The sequence below is a fragment of a genome, unplaced genomic scaffold, assembly GCF_019419815.1.
Source record: "Pyrus x bretschneideri cultivar Hongxiangsu unplaced genomic scaffold, Pyrus_bretschneideri_v1 Contig17, whole genome shotgun sequence".
In the NCBI taxonomy this organism is placed as follows: domain Eukaryota; kingdom Viridiplantae; phylum Streptophyta; class Magnoliopsida; order Rosales; family Rosaceae; genus Pyrus; species Pyrus x bretschneideri.
Window position 1 is genome coordinate 6136427 of NW_025999468.1, and position 19576 is coordinate 6156002.

The 19576-nt window shown below is 34.2% G+C and overlaps 2 protein-coding genes across 2 annotated transcripts; both read left to right on the forward strand.

Moving 5' to 3' along the window:
• Positions 1–5116: 5116 nt before the first annotated feature.
• Positions 5117–10279, forward strand: LOC103933358 (WAT1-related protein At1g25270-like). The gene is made up of 7 exons (XM_009343045.3): positions 5117–5322; positions 5713–5775; positions 6806–6922; positions 7232–7496; positions 9252–9410; positions 9575–9726; positions 10039–10279. The coding sequence occupies exons 1-7, from the start codon at positions 5117–5119 to the stop codon at positions 10277–10279; spliced, it is 1203 nt and encodes a 400-aa protein (XP_009341320.3).
• A 3443-nt stretch (positions 10280–13722) lies between these two features.
• On the forward strand, positions 13723–16300 carry LOC103933359 (WAT1-related protein At1g68170-like). Its single transcript, XM_009343046.3, has 7 exons — positions 13723–13976; positions 14132–14194; positions 14677–14793; positions 14921–15182; positions 15305–15463; positions 15648–15799; positions 16057–16300. Exons 1-7 carry the CDS (start codon positions 13783–13785, stop codon positions 16298–16300), a joined length of 1191 nt encoding a protein of 396 aa, XP_009341321.2. The 5' UTR covers positions 13723–13782.
• The last annotated feature ends 3276 nt before the right edge of the window (positions 16301–19576 follow it).

A 19576-nucleotide genomic window follows, 5' to 3' on the forward strand; every position in this document is an offset into this window, starting at 1 on the left:
TAATATTAAAGATTAAAGATTAAATATATATGTTGCATTATAGTTTCTCACTATCAAGATTGCTCGCGCAATGCTACGGATTTTAAAGCTATATAAAAACGTGGCAAAATCCTAAATATAAACATATACTTATAATGAGGAACAACATAGGTTTCCAGGAATGGAGTACTTAAATTTATTTATAATCTTATTTACAATGAGGAACAAAATTGACCAAGGGTGGAGTAATATTTACATGAGTAACAAAATGTGTCCATGGGTAGGGTTGCATTAGGTAGAGCTTTCTCCTTTCTTCTCACATGTAGGTTTTGTTTTGTCAGTTACATAATTGGAAAAAACAGAAAGTTGAACAACGAAAGGAAACAATTAAGGTTTCATCCAAACAAAAGAAAAAGGATAAATAAATAAAAATAAATAAATAAATAAAAAAACCAAAAGAAAACGATTATAAAATATACCTTAGTCGAACCACACTTGTCCCACAGCCACGTGAAAAGATGCCACCCTTGAAAAGAGTCGTAAATCAAACAAAAACCCAGCCACAACCCAGAAATCTCAAACGGATAAAAAGGACAGACAGCAGGAAAGGCAACGAAGAAAGAAGGGGCAAAACGGAAAGAGCAAAGCTGAAATTAGAAAAGGCAACGAAGGAACAAAACCCTAACACGGTAAGAAGACTCTGGAAGTAGAGAGAATAACGAAGAGCGATGCGTGGAAACCAGGGGCAAAATCGTCTCTCCAACGCACGAAGCAAGCGCGAGAAACAGAAGAAAGCAGAGAAGCCAGGGGCATTTTCGCCCTTTTACTATTTCTGAACAGTGCCGGGTTTAACTGAGTTTTAGTATATATAATTTGGGGTTCGAATCTCTCCAGCCTCATTTGTGAGGTAAATTATCTTGCATTATATTTTAATATAATAAATTTATCAGTTTGGTTCATATTAAATCTTTTTTGTTTTTGAACAAACAATATTATTATACTAAGAGAGGGGCTGGCCTTAGACTTATACTGAGTTAGCAATAATATGATTCAAATTCGTCTTTGACGAGAATCAAGCCTAAGACCTCTCATTTACAAGTGACAAGAATCGTATTAAATCTTAAACTCACAAATTCTTTACCGAATTCGAAATCGAACTGGTCGGTTCGGGATTTTCGGGACTTTTTTCTAGCCCCTAGTCCTTTGACATCGATATTGGTTTATTAATTGTTCAATAAGATTTTCTAGTATGGTTGAAGCAAATTTTGTAAACTTCATCAGTTCCATGTTAATCAAAAGACATAACTTTATTTACTTGGAGAAGTCAACATGATGAATTGTTGGATGAACAAGCTCCAATGACTCGGTCGTCCTGTAAATGAGTTTATATTCCCTGTTCCGTTATAAATATCTCATTACTCTTTTTCATACTCTTTTTCATAAATGAGTTTATGAAGCTTGTGAGATCAAAAAATACTATTCATTAGGCTTGTTAGCTTTATATATAAGATAAGATTCTTACAAAACACTAGACGAGTCCAGATTCAGAGACCAAGTTGTAGCCACAAAGTTAACACAACATATTTCCTAAAAAGTGAAAATATAATAAAATCCCAAACAATTGAGTTGTACACTTCTTTTGGTAGGTTCCTGGCTCGAACCTTCACGCTGATATGTAAGATGCTTTCTTATTATTTCACACAAATAATACAAACTTCAACAACTAATGACTTTATTTGCACAAAGAGAAATTTTATTGGAACCCATATAATATGAGAAATTTTATTTGAATCCATATAATATTTTATGCATTCAACTTACTCTTTACACTCATATTACTTTTAATTAAATTAGCAATATCTCTTTATATCTAAATTCACTATCAAAACTACCCTCACAAACCCAATTTAATTTATAAATTTATCTATATACTCATTTTGAAAATAAAAACCCAAAATTTGCAAACAGAAATCCATTACAAGTTAGGACTACGAAAAAATGGACAATTTCTTAGTCTAGGCAATATGATCGTCCTTGCAATCATATTGTGATAGGGTTTCAATCAATAATATTTCAACTTCTGTTTCACTAAACTAAATTGTGAAACTATAAGAATCATGCACTCTAGATTTATTAACCTTTGTCACTTGTATAATCTTTCTAGTAAAACAAAGGTCTCAATTTTCACGGGATGACGACTTATTCATGAAAGGTCAGTGATATCACATCAACTAATACCTGCTTAATATGTGAGGACAAATTGTAATGCCAAATAAACATGGCATGAAACCGGGTCAACCTGACCCAAACCCTCAAACTTAGATCTAAATCTATCCCAGAAACCGGCCCAAACCTTTGGGCCAGGCTACCAAGCCCAAACCCACTAAGCCTAAACCTATTAACCCAAAACCCAGCTACCTAGCCCATTTACCCTAGCCCAGGCCCAACTCTTCAACCCAAAACCCAACCCGAACCAGATCCCGGAACCCAAGCAGCGCATGGGTCTACGCATAGGCCTAAGTGTGGGCGCACGTGTGCTCCTGTCTTGACCGGCGTGTGGAGCACACGCACCTCTACTAGAGGTCCATCCATGGCGATGCCGACGATTTTTCTAGCCAACTTTCCGGCAACCCAACTCGACGCGTGCGGTGGCACGTGACCGTCCGGGCCGTTGCCATATGGCAGCGCATAAGGGCACGTGCGTTGGCTCGTAGGGGTACACGAGGTCCCCCCTTATGTTTTTCGACGTCCTGAATCCGTTTATAACGTCCGTTTCCCGAAATTTAACCGTTTTAGCATAATTTTATTTATTGGTCCCTTTATGTGTTTAGGTGCGTTTGTTAGTGGCGTTTCCATCCATCCTTGTTTGCACGGCTCTTCGCCAACAATGTAAGGTGAGTGAACCCCTTTTAAAATGCATGATTTTATGGCTACGTTTTATGAAATGTTTTTGAGTAAGTTGGTTTCATGCTTTATCGATTTTACGTTCTCTACGGTATATATGATTGATGACTATATACCTACTGATGAACGTGGTTTTATGATATTACGTTTTAGTTACTGAGCTCCAATTTGAGATTGATATATATATATATATATATATATATATTATAAAAATATTATGTTAATGTTTTTATGTGCTTATTCAGTGATCACTTATACAATCTGCCCACGGGTGAATGATACTGCCTACGGGAATGATATTGCCTTCGGGCGAGCGACGTACTGCCTTCGGGCGATTATGATACCACTACTTAGCACATTATATATAATATATATTTATGAAGTTTTATGGCATGCTAGGGTTTTCGGAAAAAGTATTACTTATTATACTATATGAGTTTTCATAAACTTTGGGGGTTAGTATGTTGATGAATAATTGTTTTAGTATTACTTATATATCAACTTGGTCCACTCATGTTTTGTTTTGCGCCCCCTCAGGACTTAGAATCGAGGTGTACAATTCCGGCATCAAGGCACTCCCACATCGGCATCGTCAAGTCCTCTCGATGTAGGACCCATTCTTTTGTTCATTCAATTTAATATTATTCATTTTTAGTGTCTCGGATTGGTTGTATGTTCTGAACACGTTCCTCAAGTGTATAATCATTCCATTTAAATTTATAAGTTTTAATTATGTTCGTTACTTCTTATGCATGTTAGTATGGCTTTGTCACCTTCGAGTGTTAGCCAACACGTGTCTACCTTGTTGTTTGGAGGATATCAGGGTTGGGCATGTCATTTAAAATTCATAACTCTCGGAATCTCTACATGGATTCCAACTTTCATTCCAATTTTTCGGAAACTAATTGGATTTGGAGTTTTCAAATTTGAATTCGAAAGTTTTATTGTTAGAATCGGAAACATCATTCAACTTGCACTTCTAGCTGGAACGATTATTTGTCAGTTTAAATAATATAAAGTAAGCAGTAGTTACTTTTCATATTTATGAAAACATGAGAGAACTTTAAAAACAATGTCTAGTTAACTTTAATTTTGGATTGAGGAAACTTTTAAGACTGTTATTAACACTTTAAAAAAAATATTTTACAGAATATTTACTCTTCATATTTATGAAAACATGAGAGAAAATATATATGGAGGAGTCTAGACTCTAGAATGACAATTTTAAAGTAACAATGACATCTCCCAAACCTTGTTTGCCTATTGTCAGTTGATCATTTTTGAGTTTGAGTTCATTCCGGTCGGACACATTTATTTCGGCCAATAAATTGCCAAGTAATGTGTATTATTTTTATTCAAGTATTTACTAACAACAAATGAATGAAAAAATAAATAAATCCCTTTACGAATTTGTTTATCTCATAATCATTCTCTCATATCCTTATACCAAGCAATTAGGTAAACACAAACTATAAATACTAGCTTTCCACCTAGCTGTAACGGCCACTTCTCTCTCTCTGCGCATTGATCACATTATACTTTCTTAATTACTTTTAGGATAATATTAGGGAGACTAAAATTTTAAACTAAATTTACAAACCAAATGATAGGTTACCAATAAGAAACAAGAATGTCAATCCCAAACCATTTGCCTATTTAATTATCAAGATCAAATTTCATTTTTCTTATATAACAAAGTATTCGTTCATTTCTTTGAACCCAATTAGATGTCTTAAATATTTTCGATTTGGCTAATATTTTGTAAGGATGATCTATGATGTACAACTTGAAAAATAAACAATTCAGATCGTTAAAATTCAATGTGGTGTGAACTCCACAACTAATCCCCATTTTTATAAAAATATAGAATCCCTACCCTTAAAGGCTTCTGTGTGTATATATATATATATATATATATATATATACACACACACAGAAAGCATCTAACTGACTATTGACAGTTGTAACAAATCCTAACCATCTAACTGACTAGCTATTAACAATTGTAACAAATCTAACAGATTACAATACAAGCTAATTTTATCTTTTACATTTTGATCCTTAATAAGAAGCACCGAGAGCTCTAAAATCTCTCAATTTCAATCAATTCCATAATTTATTTCTTTTACCACTCAAACCCTCTCTCTCTCTCTCTCTCTCTCTCTCTCTCTCTCTCTCTCTCTCTCTCTCTCTCTCTCTCTCTCTCTCTAAGTGTGTGTGATATTGGTGATCGATGGAGATGGGTACTGGTCGGATATGTAATGCTCTGCATGGGTTGAAGCCAGTGTTGTTAATGGTGGTGGTTCAGTTTGCATTTGCAGGAGTTAATGTTCTCTACAAACTGGCCGCTTACGATGGAATGAACTTAAGGATTCTTGTTGCATATCGCTTCATTTTTGGAACCGCCTTCCTTCTTCCAATTGCTCTTTTCATTGAAAGGTGATCATTTGCAATTTTGCACCTCTCTCATTTCTTCTTATACATAACATAACTTATTATTTTTTGTTTTTCCATAGAAATATCCATGCCATATAATACCTATTTTTTGTTATTTTGTGAATCTTTTTTCTCCTTACAGAAAAATCATATTATTGTCTAGTTATTAGTTCTCTCTCTCTCTCTGTGTAAAGTAGCTGCATAATCTTCTAATGTATTTACAGTAATGTTTGAGAACATTCAATAAGTTCATCATATATGCACGTACGAGAGGTATCATTGACTTTAAACGCTGTGCAAATTCCAAAATAAAAAGGAGAAAAGAGAGATAGCAAGCAAACCCTATCTGCTACTTTTTAAAAACAGTTAACTGGTGTTTATTTTTGCATGCAGGAAGAACAGGCCAAAACTCACATGGATGGTACTCCTGCAAGGATTTTTATCTGGCTTGTTCGGGTAAGAACCGTTTCCATGTGCAATTGTCTTTCTTCCAAATCATGATCTTCTCCTACGTTAGAATTGGACATAATATTTGTTTGGGGAGTAAGTAATTGTAATCGTACGTATAAGCTATATTTATATTTATTGGTACGTATATATTGGTTGTGCATGCTGTAGATATTAGTGATTACAGGGGTGGTCCACTATAAATGGAAAGGGTGTGATATCCACACACTCCATTTTACTTCTCACACACTCTTCTAATTTTCGACCGTCGAATCAGATGAATTGAAGAAGATCAACGGATAGAAATTAACAAGGATGTGTGAGAAGTAATTTGGGATGTGTGGATAGCACACCCCTAAATGGAATTGCCAACTGTTTATCTCTGTAAATACGCATGTCCACAACGTTTTTACGTAACTCTTGCGCCAATATATATTTGATCTTTCTAGGGCTCATAAGGCAGCATCCACAGTTTTTCCATTTTCAAAAAATAAAAAAAAAAAAAACGAAAAGAAAAGAACTTATCTGGTATATACATACACTACAGCAGTGCCGTTCCATGCTAATAAAATAAAAATATGCGTTAATTGTTTATTTATGTCCTTATTTCAATGAAATGAGATGCCACGCGTGTTCTCCAAATAAATAGAGGGAAAAAAGGCAAGTAATACTATTCATATCATATTTTTATACCACATTTTTATACTACCTTATGTGGCATCTGATGTGGACAGCCACATCATTTGAAAAATTTGCAAAACCTAAGGAAATGAAGGAGAAAGACTCCTCATATACCACAATCATCATTTAATTAAGTATATTTTCTTAATTATTAGTTTATTAAATAATGAACTAAATTTAAAAATCTGATTAATTCAAATGATGTGGTTGTCCACATCAAATATCACCTAAGGTGGTATGAAAATGTGGTACAAAAACATGGTATGAATAGAAGATATGCTAAAATCGTCTTTAATGACTATATATTTTTTTTCCATGTATTTAAATGACTATTAATTAATTAACATTAATTTTGCAGTGGATCGTTATCACAAAATTTGTACATTGAAAGCTTAGCCTTAACATCGGCCACATTTGCTTCTGCCATATCCCAACTCATCCCAGCTATTACCTTCATCTTGGCCATCACCTTCAGGTAAATACATATATATTTTCCAGCTTTATTATTATTTTGAAAAAAAAAAAATTATAGTATTAGTTTTTGAAGTTAAACCTAATTGAAGCTTTGGCCTTCAATTTAAAAGTTTGTGAGTATCTAAAACAATCACCAGATACAATGACCTAAATGGATCGAGGAGAATGAGCAATGAAACTAAGAAAAGTAATATGAAAAGTCAAAAGTACAATCAAGGAGAATTGAAGGCAAAATTAAGCATGAAGATGTAGATAATTGATGATATTTAACATTTTTATTATTAACATTAATCATGATCATTTTTCTTAGGCTGGAGAAGTTGAATTTGAGAAGCCTAACAGGGAAGGCGAAGGTGGTGGGAACATTAATGGGAATAGGTGGAGCAATGCTTCTGGCCTTTTATGAGGGTGTGGAAATCAAAATATGGTCCACGCATGTTGACCTTTTACGTTCAAGTCATCGACAACACAGCCACTTGGCATCATTACCGCATACACATTCTGGTGATCGACTACTGGGTTGTCTACTGGCCTTCGGAAGCTGTATTTGTAACGCTATATGGCTCATTATCCTGGTGATTCTCTTACCAAAGTTTTTTTTTCTTGACAGCATCTTACTAAAGCTTCTAACCCACCATTTAATTTTGGCTATATTTTTAGGTAACCTTTAACTAATGAAGGTTTTTTTTTTAATTTCTAAAAATTTGAGTTTTCCCTTTGAAACTAATATTTTTTCACCTTTACTTAATCCTTCTCATTGCCACTTAGTACTATAATTTAGTGATATTCCTCTTCACTTGTAAGTAAGAGATCTTAGGTTCGATTCCTGCCAAAGGCGAATTTGAACCATATTATTGCTAGCCAATTGTGAGGCTAATCTCATCCCCTCAAGCCCCTCTTCTTAGTATAGATAATATATTTTGTTCAAAATAATAATAATCCGTCTCATTTCTTTTTCTAAAGTTAAACCCAATGACTAGAATCCAACTAAGCAAATTTTTATTTATGGCTTAGTGACTCGTATTGTTACATCCCACATCACTCAGAGGAGTGGATCATGTAAGCCTTATATGTATATTCTCATCTCTACCTAGCACGAGGCTTTTTGAGAGCTCACTAACTTCGGGTTCTGTAGGAACTCCGAAGTTAAGCGAGTAGCGCGCAAGAGCAATCCAATGATGGGTGACCCACTGGGAAGTTCTCATCTGAGTTCTCAGAAACAAAACCGTGAGAGTGTGGTAGGGGTCCAAAACAGACAATATACGGTGACGTCGAGCCCGAGTTGTGGTGGGGGGCCCGGACCAGGATGTGATACATATTCTATAAACTTTTCATCCTAAAATGCCCCTCATTATTTTAAAACAAATTTGGTGGAATATATTGCAAATCTGGTAACGATTTCATAAATGGTGTTTAAATTTTTTAATTGATTGGTCTGTGTAATCTCATCCTGTGGGATGATAGGTCCAGTTTTTTTTCCCTTTTTCTTCTAACAAATTTCAAATTTTATAATTGATTTTTTTTTTTAAGACAATACTACACGTTGCTGCTCTTTTTAACATGTTCTTGCTCTTTACATATGTTTGTGTTTGAAAATTAATTTACTTGTATTTTCTTGAAGCTAGGTAAATTATTGTACAAGCAAATATAGATAATTTAATATACATTTAAAGGCAGGTGATTAGTATAAATATAATCATAGGTAAATCAATTATATCAAAAGAATGTAGATAAATTATTGAATTTTTAAAATATAGGTAAATTAATCTATATGTGGATATATTATATAGTATAATATATTAGTAGTTATAGATATTATTTATATTTGTAATACGTGGTTTTAAAACAGAAGCTCATTGCTCATGAGTGCTACTAAACTCACCTCATTGTCTTATTTTCCCACCCACTTTATAATTCTATTCACTATAAGAAGTTTAAAAATTAAAATGTTATTTCTTCACCCATTGTTATTCCTAAAATATCCTCTATTTTTTTTAACAAACGATATTATCTACACTAAAGGAGAATTTATAAAGTCAAAGCCAATGTCTATGCAAGAGATTTGCAATTCAAGTAATTAAGAGCACTCATCATTGTATCTTGTCTTCCATCGAATTTCTCCTTCTTCAACATCTCCTATGAACAAAAACATAAAAACAAAACTCGTCTTCCCATAAATAAATTAATTAAGAAGAAGCTTTTCATTTATAAATAAATTAGCATTTGTCTTCCTATTAATTTCCGTTTCATCCTTCCACAAGATGATGATAGTAGCTAGTATTTACATTTGGGATTTATTTAGCTAATTATTTGTTTTGTGCAATTCATAGACTAAAATGAGTGTGTCATACCCTTGCTATTATTCAAGCACTGCTTTAATGTCAGCAATGGGGTCAATCCAGGCCGTTGGTTTTGCCCTCTGCATGGAGAGGAAGTGGAGCCAATGGATGCTAGGTTGGAACATTAGGCTTCTAACAGCGGCATACTCGGTACGTCACACCCTTCTTTTACTAGCTATTTATTGTTTTAACATTTTCTTCATCTTTATCTAGAGTACTTGAATTTATAGTCAATTATTAACTAATTTAATCTATCTATATCTATATATTAATAATTGGATCTATCTATATATGTTGGTGACTTTATGCTGTAGGGAATTATGGTCACTGGGCTATGTGCTACATTTATTGCTTTGTGCATAAGCATGAGAGGCCCTTTGTTTGTATCTGTTTTCAACCCTCTTATGTTGGTGCTCATTGCCATCGTTGGGTCTTTGGTATTAGATGAGAAGTTGCATCTTGGAAGGTATGTACGTACTCTTGACTGAAAAACTCGATTTTCGAATTCTAACATGGTCATCTTGCATTTTCTCGAATAATAACGGTTTTGTTAATTGATATAGCTCTAATTTATCATTGATTATTCTCTAAAATATGTATATTGTTGAGAATGAATTATACATTAATGGAAAGAGGGATCTTACATGATTTGGTCCCTCACCTTTAATGTGGAACTTTGTCGTCGCATTCTCACTTATATTCTTAAATACACATGTCCTTGCTTGTCTTTGATTTTAATTATTTACGTGGTATTTGTTTAACTGGAAAATTATAACAGCGTTTTGGGAGCAGCGTTGATAGTGTGTGGCTTATATGCGGTGCTGTGGGGTAAGGGCAAAGAAATAGAGAAGATGAGTAATTCAGTACCGTCGACAAGCTTTCATCATCAGGATTCTGGCTCAATTGATATTGTGATAATGCCTCTAGATAACAATAAAGGTAACAGCAACAACATTGAGAGCCGTACAAATAATAATGCTTCAAAGGCTACTAGTTCTGCAGTCAGCATGATTCATTGATTCAAGGAGACGGGAGGAATAAAAGAGGGAGTATGATTCTCTCCCCTCTTTTTTTTCCTCCTCTTCCCTCCCCTCCTATTTGAACAGTCACAGTTAAACCACGTCAACATCTTATATTAATTTTTTATAGCAAGAGAAAGACAAAATAAGAGAATGTGAGAGGAGGCGATGAAAGGAGATGGAAAGAGGAGGGGAGAGAATCATAGTCCATAAAAGAGACTTTTAAATTGAACTAGGAAAAACAAGTGATAAAGGCATTTATAATTTTGATTATCTTTGGACGACATTGTATATAAATATTCATATACATGTATGTAGTCCAACATTCTAGCGGATAGGATGTTGAGTTTCTACTCAAGTGTCCCATGTTCGAAACTCTTTCATCCCTTAAATTAATGTAATAATTTTAAATTCTCCCCACTCTCCATTGCGTATCTTCAAATTAAAAGGCATAACTTGTATATTTTCTTTTTTATAGAAAACTTTATTTTAGTACTTAGAAAAGATCATGTTTTCAATAATACCATGTATAAGATGAAAAACTAAAAATAGTCCTTTGATTCGTCCACGTCACCTTATAAATTATTTTTTTATGAATTTATTGTATTTTTAGTTTGTCTATATTACCCTTAGGGAGAATTGCTTTAGGGAATCAAACATAAAAAAAAAAAATTGAAAAGCATTAGGTTTGCAAATCATAACTAACGTATGAGGCTTAATGAGTAATAATGTAAAAATTATCGGACCTAATAAACTAAAATATAAAAATACAAACCGTACAAATTGACCCTACCTAATGAACTTAAACATTAAACATACAAACAGTAACGATCAACGTACCTAATGAACTAAAACATAAAAATATAAACTATACCAAATTGATCGTATTGAATCTATTAGACCTAATGACCTAAATGTTAGAAAATACAAACTGTATCGATTTGATCATACTTAATCGATCAGGCCTAAACTATAAAATGTACCTAATTGAAATCACAAATTGATTGTATTGAAACTATCGGATGTAAACTAGTACAAAGTACCTAATTGTTATTTACAACACATAACCAAACGTATCGAACCAACCGACTGAACCAAACAATGCAAATCCCCACAAAGGCCTTTCAACAAACACATGGTATGCATCGTAAAGTAATCAAGTCTTTGGCAAGATAATTTTTGGACCTAAATTAGTGCATTTTCCGCCCAATATCATTATGAGAGCTTTCAAAAGTATGACAATGAAACTGGTTATACAATATTCCAAAGTTGAATACGTATCAAAACAAAATAAAAAAATAGGCACATGATGTCATGCTTTTAGACAATGATGATGGATGTGACGCTGATTGTTAATAATGAATTTATGGTTACATTTTTAAAACTTTGATGGTGGAGGTTACATTGTAGACAATAAATATGGCATTCTTGTAAATAGTACTAAAATATATGATTTTGTTATAAGTGATATGTTATGGTGCATTATAATAAAGATCTATTTAGATATATAGAAAATGGTCCTTAAGATTTGCATAACTCATCACTTTGGTCCCTGAGATTTCAAATCAATAGAAGTGGTCCCTAAGAATGTCCACCATCCATCATTTTGGTCATTTCGTTAAAAACTCCGTTAAGTGTCCCAGAGCTCTTGACCAGAAGTTTGGGCAATTTTTAAAGTTTCATAACTCAATCGTTTCTTAACCAAATTCAATCCATAATATATCAAAATAAAGATATGAAAGTGTAGAATAAGATTATACCTATTTGAAAGCCCAATGGTTGCTGGAGATGGCCGAAAAATAACCTCAAAGTTGACTGGTCCAAGGGAAAACTGGAAAGCTCACCAGAAACTGGGTAAACTTTAAATGTTCATAACTTCTTCAATACTCAACGAAATCAAGTGATTCAAAAACGAAAATCATACTTCTCGACAAGATGAAGAGAATGGTACCTTTTTCGATGGCTAACTCGTCGTGGTTTGTAGGGAAAACGGCTCAAAAGTGGCTGTCTTGGTCTTGAGTTAGCCACTTTTGAGCCATTTTCGCCCTTCACGTTCGTAAATCTGTAAAATCTTCATCGTAACTCCAAATGTGATTCTGCTTGCGCCTACGCATTTGTTTCGTTGAGTATTTCTAGAATACGGTAAAACAGTAGCTCGTACGTGTCCCAAAATAATGGTCACTTGAACTAATACATTTTTGGTATTGAGAAAGACAGATATAACTATTAACCATTAATGGGGAATTTGGTACCCAGTGGGTATGGTTATGGATAATCCCCGATGGTTAATTTGCAGTTATAGATATGGTTAATTTTCATAGTTATCGGGATGCATATGACATTTTCGTCACCAAACCGAACCGTTGTCATCCATAATAACAAGATTAAGGAAACCATTGAGCACGATACCCAATATACCTGATTATGCACGTCTCCCAGATCAAACTCCAAGAGCTATCTTTATATGCGCACCAGAGACAATGTGAAAAAGAAAGAAAACCCCCAATTTCGATTTATTATCGTTTTTTTTTTTTTTTATGTCAAACAATAGATTTTGTTAGATTAGATATTAGATTAGCCACCAATAAGGTTCAAACTCACGTCATCATGTAAAAGCGCAACACCTTTCCATCACTGTGATAAAGGGTCACTTGCTTCCATTTATTATCGTTCACTAGTTTAAATTGAATCCTATAGATGGGACTTTGAGTGCAGTATACATCCTTCCAAATTTGAACAAAGGGTGTTGAAATTATTACTTGTCTGGAAAGGTTTTTTCAAACTAAATAAATACAATTTAAAGAAACCTTTTCAAATGCCTTGCAAATCATGGTTCCTCTTTTATTGGTTTTGTTCGGTGGGAGTCTCCTCTTGATTTCATTTTTCTATATTATCATCGTCATTATGTAGGGTTTCCACACTACCACTTTAGATAGGTTATCTTTTGTTGGGCTTCTTATATCTTGTATTGGTTATTGGAGATTTTGTTTTTATATATATGGTGGTTAGGTTTTATGTCTCCCTTAACATATTGTATTTTCTTTCTTTTTTAATAAAGCTACATCATTGTCACTTCCTATTATAGCAACGTTGAAGTGAAATTGGCTTTGTGATTTTACCAGAAAAAAAGAGAAAAGAAAAGAAAAAAAGAAAAACCTTTTCAAATGTTAAGATCGGAAAATGGACAAATTGAGAATTCGTCCATCACATGAACCTACGGAAGGCTTTAATATGCAACTACTAAAAACTAGAGAGTTGTTACCCAACGGTACAATACACGCGTAATCTTTGAGAAGGAGTTCACCTTGCATGGTTCTCTCAGCCGTACAAGTGGGTTCGACTGAGGCATCTGCCAGCTAATTCACACTTATAACAGAGCGTTAGCAAGCTTGTTCTCACGACTCTAATTACTGTCTTTTCGGAAACGTAGCCAGGATTTGAAACTCTGGTGGGCTAGCTGGATATCTTAGATAGAGAGATCATACGACGGGCCGCAGAAACAGATGTGTTGTAGTACTAGTGCAGTGCAAGGGTTGAAGCCAGTGATGATGATGCTGGTGGTTCAGACGGCATATGTAGGGATGAATATATTTTACAAACTAGTAGCAGAGGTTGGAACGAATTTCACCATCCTTATTGCCTACCGTAACCTGTTTTCTGCAGCCCTAATGCTTCCTCTTGCTCTTACATTTGAAAGGTTCATCAACGATCATGATCATCTCTTCCAAATTGATATATGATAACGCTGTCTTCTCTCTCTCTTTCTCTCTGTCTCTCTCTCTCTCTCTCTCATTTCTTTCTCTCTCGTTCATTTAGCTAACGATCATGCTTATTTAACTCATAAACTAACAGGAAGAGCAGACCCAAACTTACATTAGATATCCTTGTTCATGGTTTTATCTCCGGATTATTGGGGTAAGAATGCTAAAACGCATTCAAAAGTTATTGATTTCTCTTTATGTTTCTTTATGAATCAGATATCTCAATCGTTTTATTGGATTTATTTCCTAGTATGTTTTTTTTTTTTTTTTTTTTTTTTGCTCTTGTATATATAAGTACCTCCGAGATAAACAAGAATTTCTAGCATTAAGTTTTGACGTGTTTTAATTAACTAATGTATTTCAAAAACGATGCATTTTTAATCCAATTTTATAAAATCTTAGCTTTTTAGTTTTTTTTTACAAACACCCACAATCGTAACTTCTCATCTGATCATACTTGTACTAACCAAAACATTCAAAGAAAAAAATAAGGCCATGATTTTCGCACTCTCATTTTCGTCTTCTGTTGCAATTATCTACTTTTTTTTTTATTGTCCCTTGAGTTTTTTATTTTTATTTTGTTATTTTAAAGAAATGTACAAATTAACACCTTTATATATGTTGAATTATTTGCAGGGCAACATTGACACAAAACTTTTACATAGAGAGCTTAGCCTTAACATCAGCAACGTATGTTGTAGCCTGCAGCAATCTTGTTCCAGTCATCACCTTCATTATAGCACTATGTTTTAGGTACTTGTACACAGAAGTAATTAAACCGCAACTTTAGATTTTCGAATGTGGCTCAATCATGAATTATTTCTGAAAAAACTCATTTAACTTGACTAAAATGAAAATTTTGGTAAAAATTAAATCTCAGAATTGAGAGGTTAGCACTTGGGACACATACAGGTAGGGCAAAAGTTGTGGGGACACTCTTGTGTATAGGAGGGACAATGCTCTTCACCTTCTACAAAGGCAAACATATTGGCATCTGGTCAACACACGTTAATCTTTTACGTAACTATTCACATGAAAACAGTCGCGTTGCTTCATTGCACAGACACACTCGCACTCAATCGTTGGGCTCCTTCTTGGCACTTTGCAGTAGCACCTCCTTTGCATCCTGGTTGATATTTCAGGTTCAAATTTATTAATTAATTAGTATATATTATGTATATCTATATAATAGTAGCCGTGCATGCGTAAATTAATGCATGTGATTTGTTTAATTTTGTGTTTTAATAAAACTTGGTATATACAGACGAAAATGACTAAGAAATACCCTTGCCAATACTCAAGTACGGCTCTGATGTCTGTCATGGCATCAATCCAGTCTGTGGCTTTTGCCCTTTGCAAGGAGAGGGATTGGAGTCAGTGGAAGTTGGGCTGGGATATCAAACTTTTTACTGCTGTGTATTCGGTAAATATGACTAATCTCCCATTACAATATTCCTTGCTATCTTTTATTAAGTGAAAAGCCACGTTAACTTTGTCAGCTATAAGCACTTATTTCTTCGCACCATGCATGCATGCATGTACCAGTGTGTCAGGCTAGGTTGAGCTGACAACTAAATTGTATTCCACACCTGTGTTTTGTGATGTAGGGAGTCGTTACTACTGGATTGGTACTGACTCTAACCGCATGGTGTGTACGAATGCGAGGGCCACTGTTTGTGTCAATTTTCAACCCACTTGGCCTTTTGCTGATAGCCCTAGCAGCGACCTTCTTGTTAAATGAAAAGTTATATTTAGGAAGGTACGTGGCTATACCCCCAATGGCGGAAGTTTCTTCAACATGCTCACTAATCCTTGTTGAAGAGTGCATAGAACTTCTATGTCAATATATACGACACACAAGTGAGGGTTCACAAAACTCACACGCGTATATTTATATGATTATTGATTATTTTGTTATCCTTGTGCTGGTCAAATTATAAAAGGAGAATAATAAAAAACTGAACGAGAAGTTGGATTTTTAATGTCTCTATGTATGTATTTTGTTATGCACTGCAGCATATTAGGAGGGATTCTAATTGTGTGTGGATTATACATGGTGCTGTGGGGTAAAAGCAAGGAGATGAAAATGATGACTCAACAGACACAACAGCCACCGCTTGAAGATCAGTCCCATTCCATTGACATGGCAGCATCTCCAGTTAACAGTGCTGCTATTTGCGATATCGCTGCTCCATCGATCTCAACTCCTCCGATAAACAGACTCAAGGGAAACATTGAGCATGAACTAGTTACAAAATAATAATAATTAATGGGATGTTGAGACGTAGTAAGAGGATCGGAAGAATACTGATTCCAGTTGTGTACTATTTTACGTATCGATTAATAAACAACAGAAACAAAAGTGATAATATGCTATCCTTATGAATCCAACCTAGTAACTCCTTAATCGCCTTAGCTTCGTATATAAACAGGCCATATACTGCACGAGCGTACGTGCCAACACAAAACTAGAATTTTTGTTTACAACCAAAACTAGAGATTTTGGTAGAATGACAGAAATATAAGATTGATATGTGAATCAAGAAAAGCTTCATGGAATGATAAAATCGAATAGGAATATGCCCATCAAGAATTCCGAACTTTAAGCAGCTGCACACCGTCATACTTTAACAGGCCAAGTGTTTGTGGTTACGTTCTGAAGCTTCCACCTCTACTCCTCCCAGTCCTTTGACTCCGATATTGGTTTATTAATTGTTCAAGAAGATTTTCTAGTATGGTTGTTGCAAATTATTAAACTTCATCAGTTTCCATGTTAATCAAAACACATAACTTTACTTGGAGAAGTCGGCATGATGAAGTATTTGACACATTCCGACCCTGATAGACATCAAACTAGGAGGAGAGATATGGTGGCCATCACCAACTTGATAACGTAACATATCACCAAAATAATGACAAAGTCATAGGTAATAAATTAAAGAAGTGAATAAATTTGAAATGAAAATCTCGATGCTACTTGAACACGAAAAATTATCCTACACGTCACTACAACAACCTCCTTACTTGGGGACACACTCGGGGTTCAACCCCCTTATTATCACATCAATTGAGAGCATAACATTAGTGCATACAATAAAATAGGTGCAACTTGTTCATCTTCAATTATGCTTTGTTGCAGTGTGTTTATTGTATTTTACATGTATATACAATACAATTAGAGAATTTATCAAAATTCATCACTTACATTTTTTTAGTCACTAATAGACAGTGATATTGAGACCGAAAAATTAATCAGTCGATCGCTAAAAAATTTAATCGAACTGTCTCGAGAAAAAGTGGGCCGGTCGAAAATTGTGGCATGACTAATTAAGTGGCAATCGTGGGAAGGTTGATTTATAATAGTATTTATAAAATTGTTTTGGCTGATTTTTTTATTGACACCTAAACTAAAAAATTTCTTAGAATTCGTATATAAACCACAACATCCCTTTTATATATCACTTGATATATCGGTATTACCTTCTCATTGTCAGTTTTACAAGAAAAACATCACTCTTGTTGAGAGTTGTCACACATCGATGAGAAACAAGGTTTGCTATATGCTTATATTATATGATCTTGGGCTACTTCCCATATTGCCAATTGATTTTATGGTGGAACCTCAATTTTATCATGGTATCAGAGTAAGGTTGTCCACGTGTGAAAAGGCCAACGGCCACAGATGTTCCACGTCACCCAATTGTTGTCCACGTGTAGGCTTGAAAATCCACCACACGTGCGAGAGCGTGTTGAGAGTTGTCTCACATTGGTAAGGGACAATGTTTGCTATGTGCTTATATGATCTTGGGCTACTATCCATATTGTCAATTGGTTTTATGGTGGAACCTCAATTTCATCAACTCTTAGATCATCATAAATCTGGTATTTTCCCATTATATATATATATATATATATATATATATATATATATATATATATAACTATCTGCCGTTATAGTTTTTTGTTTTCTTCGTTTGCAGGAATGTTTAGTTGTTGGACTTTCAGGCATGAATACAGAATTAAACTTTAAGCCTAAAATGCTGCGTATGAAAATTCGAGGAAGGCTGCAGATATTTCCTACATCTCATGTCACGAACGAACAAAAGTGACATGAAGAAAGGAAATAAAAGTGTACACAAGATCAAAAAAGGAAATAGAGAAGTCAACTTTTCGAACCATGTACTTTGTAACCGAAATATAAAATATATAGTTTACTATTTTCTCTGAAAAAACGAAAACTATATATGTAATCTTGAAATAAATGGTGATGATTCGTTTTTTTTTTTCCTTTTTCTTTTTCTGATAAGTGATTTTCGTATTTTATCTTGATAATTAAAATAGTTTTATTGAACGAATAATTAAAATTGTTATCAACCTATCATGATGCGATCACACACGTGTAGGGTGGCTTTCCTAGTTCCTACAATTCGTGATAGTCAAAAATGGCCTACTGCCCTAGTGGCTTTTGCGTATTTCCATTGCAAGGTCATGGCAGTTTGTAACCACTGGTGACTTGTTTTAAATTAGGAAACCAACCGACCAATGACCAGAAGTCAAGAACTAGATCACCGTTCAGTCGCAGAAAGCAGAGAAGGAAGATGGTCATGTTGATGATGAAGAACGTCGACGTAGTGTTGGTTTTGTGCGTCATCTTCTCTGGTATGGAGAACGTCGTTGTAGAATCTGCTGATATTGGCTGCTATGCTGCTTGCAGCACTGGCTGTGTCCAAAGCGACAGTACTTTTTCTAGCTACTTAATTACTTTTTAATTTATAAAATTATGATTAATTAGTTTGGACTTAGACTTTCTGATTTAAATTATCTGTGTTTTAACGAGTTTAGATTGTATATTAGCAAATTGTGGCATTTAGTTAGTGAATCGGAGGATTAGTGCATTGGTTTCATGTTAGATTTATCGTTTAATTTAATTTTGACTGGATTGAGGAAACATAAAATAATTTCTTTTGTCAATGCAATAGTCTAAATTACTCTATTTTAAGGAAAAGGAGACGAAGACGAATTTTATAAAAACACTTCAACTGCCATAACACACATCTGCGACGATAGTCTATTGCTAACACACTCAATTGCTCATTATTATTTGTAATTTGTACGTAGTAATTCATTTGTTAATTTGGTGATTCTTGTGTGTTCGTGTATGCATCGAGATTTATGAAACGCTATAATTCATGTATTTGGACTTTCTTTAATGAATCTTGTCCACAATTGATTAAAAAAAAAATTCAACATTGTGATCGCAAGTTCCCGGTCTAGGTAAACCCCACCACCCTACACAATTACACATTACAAGTGAGAAATTTTTATGTGTATTCAAAATATATACAAAGTTGTAAATCACATCAGGTATTATGTTATAACTAAATGACATAGTTTATATATTTTTCTAATGACTCTTCATTTCTAGTGTACCGTTTTTTGTTCCGAGTATATTAAAAAATATCTCCATTACACGCCTTCTCCATATCACATTGGAATGGATTATGGAACTAGTCGTGTTCAATGGGCTGGTTCTTGA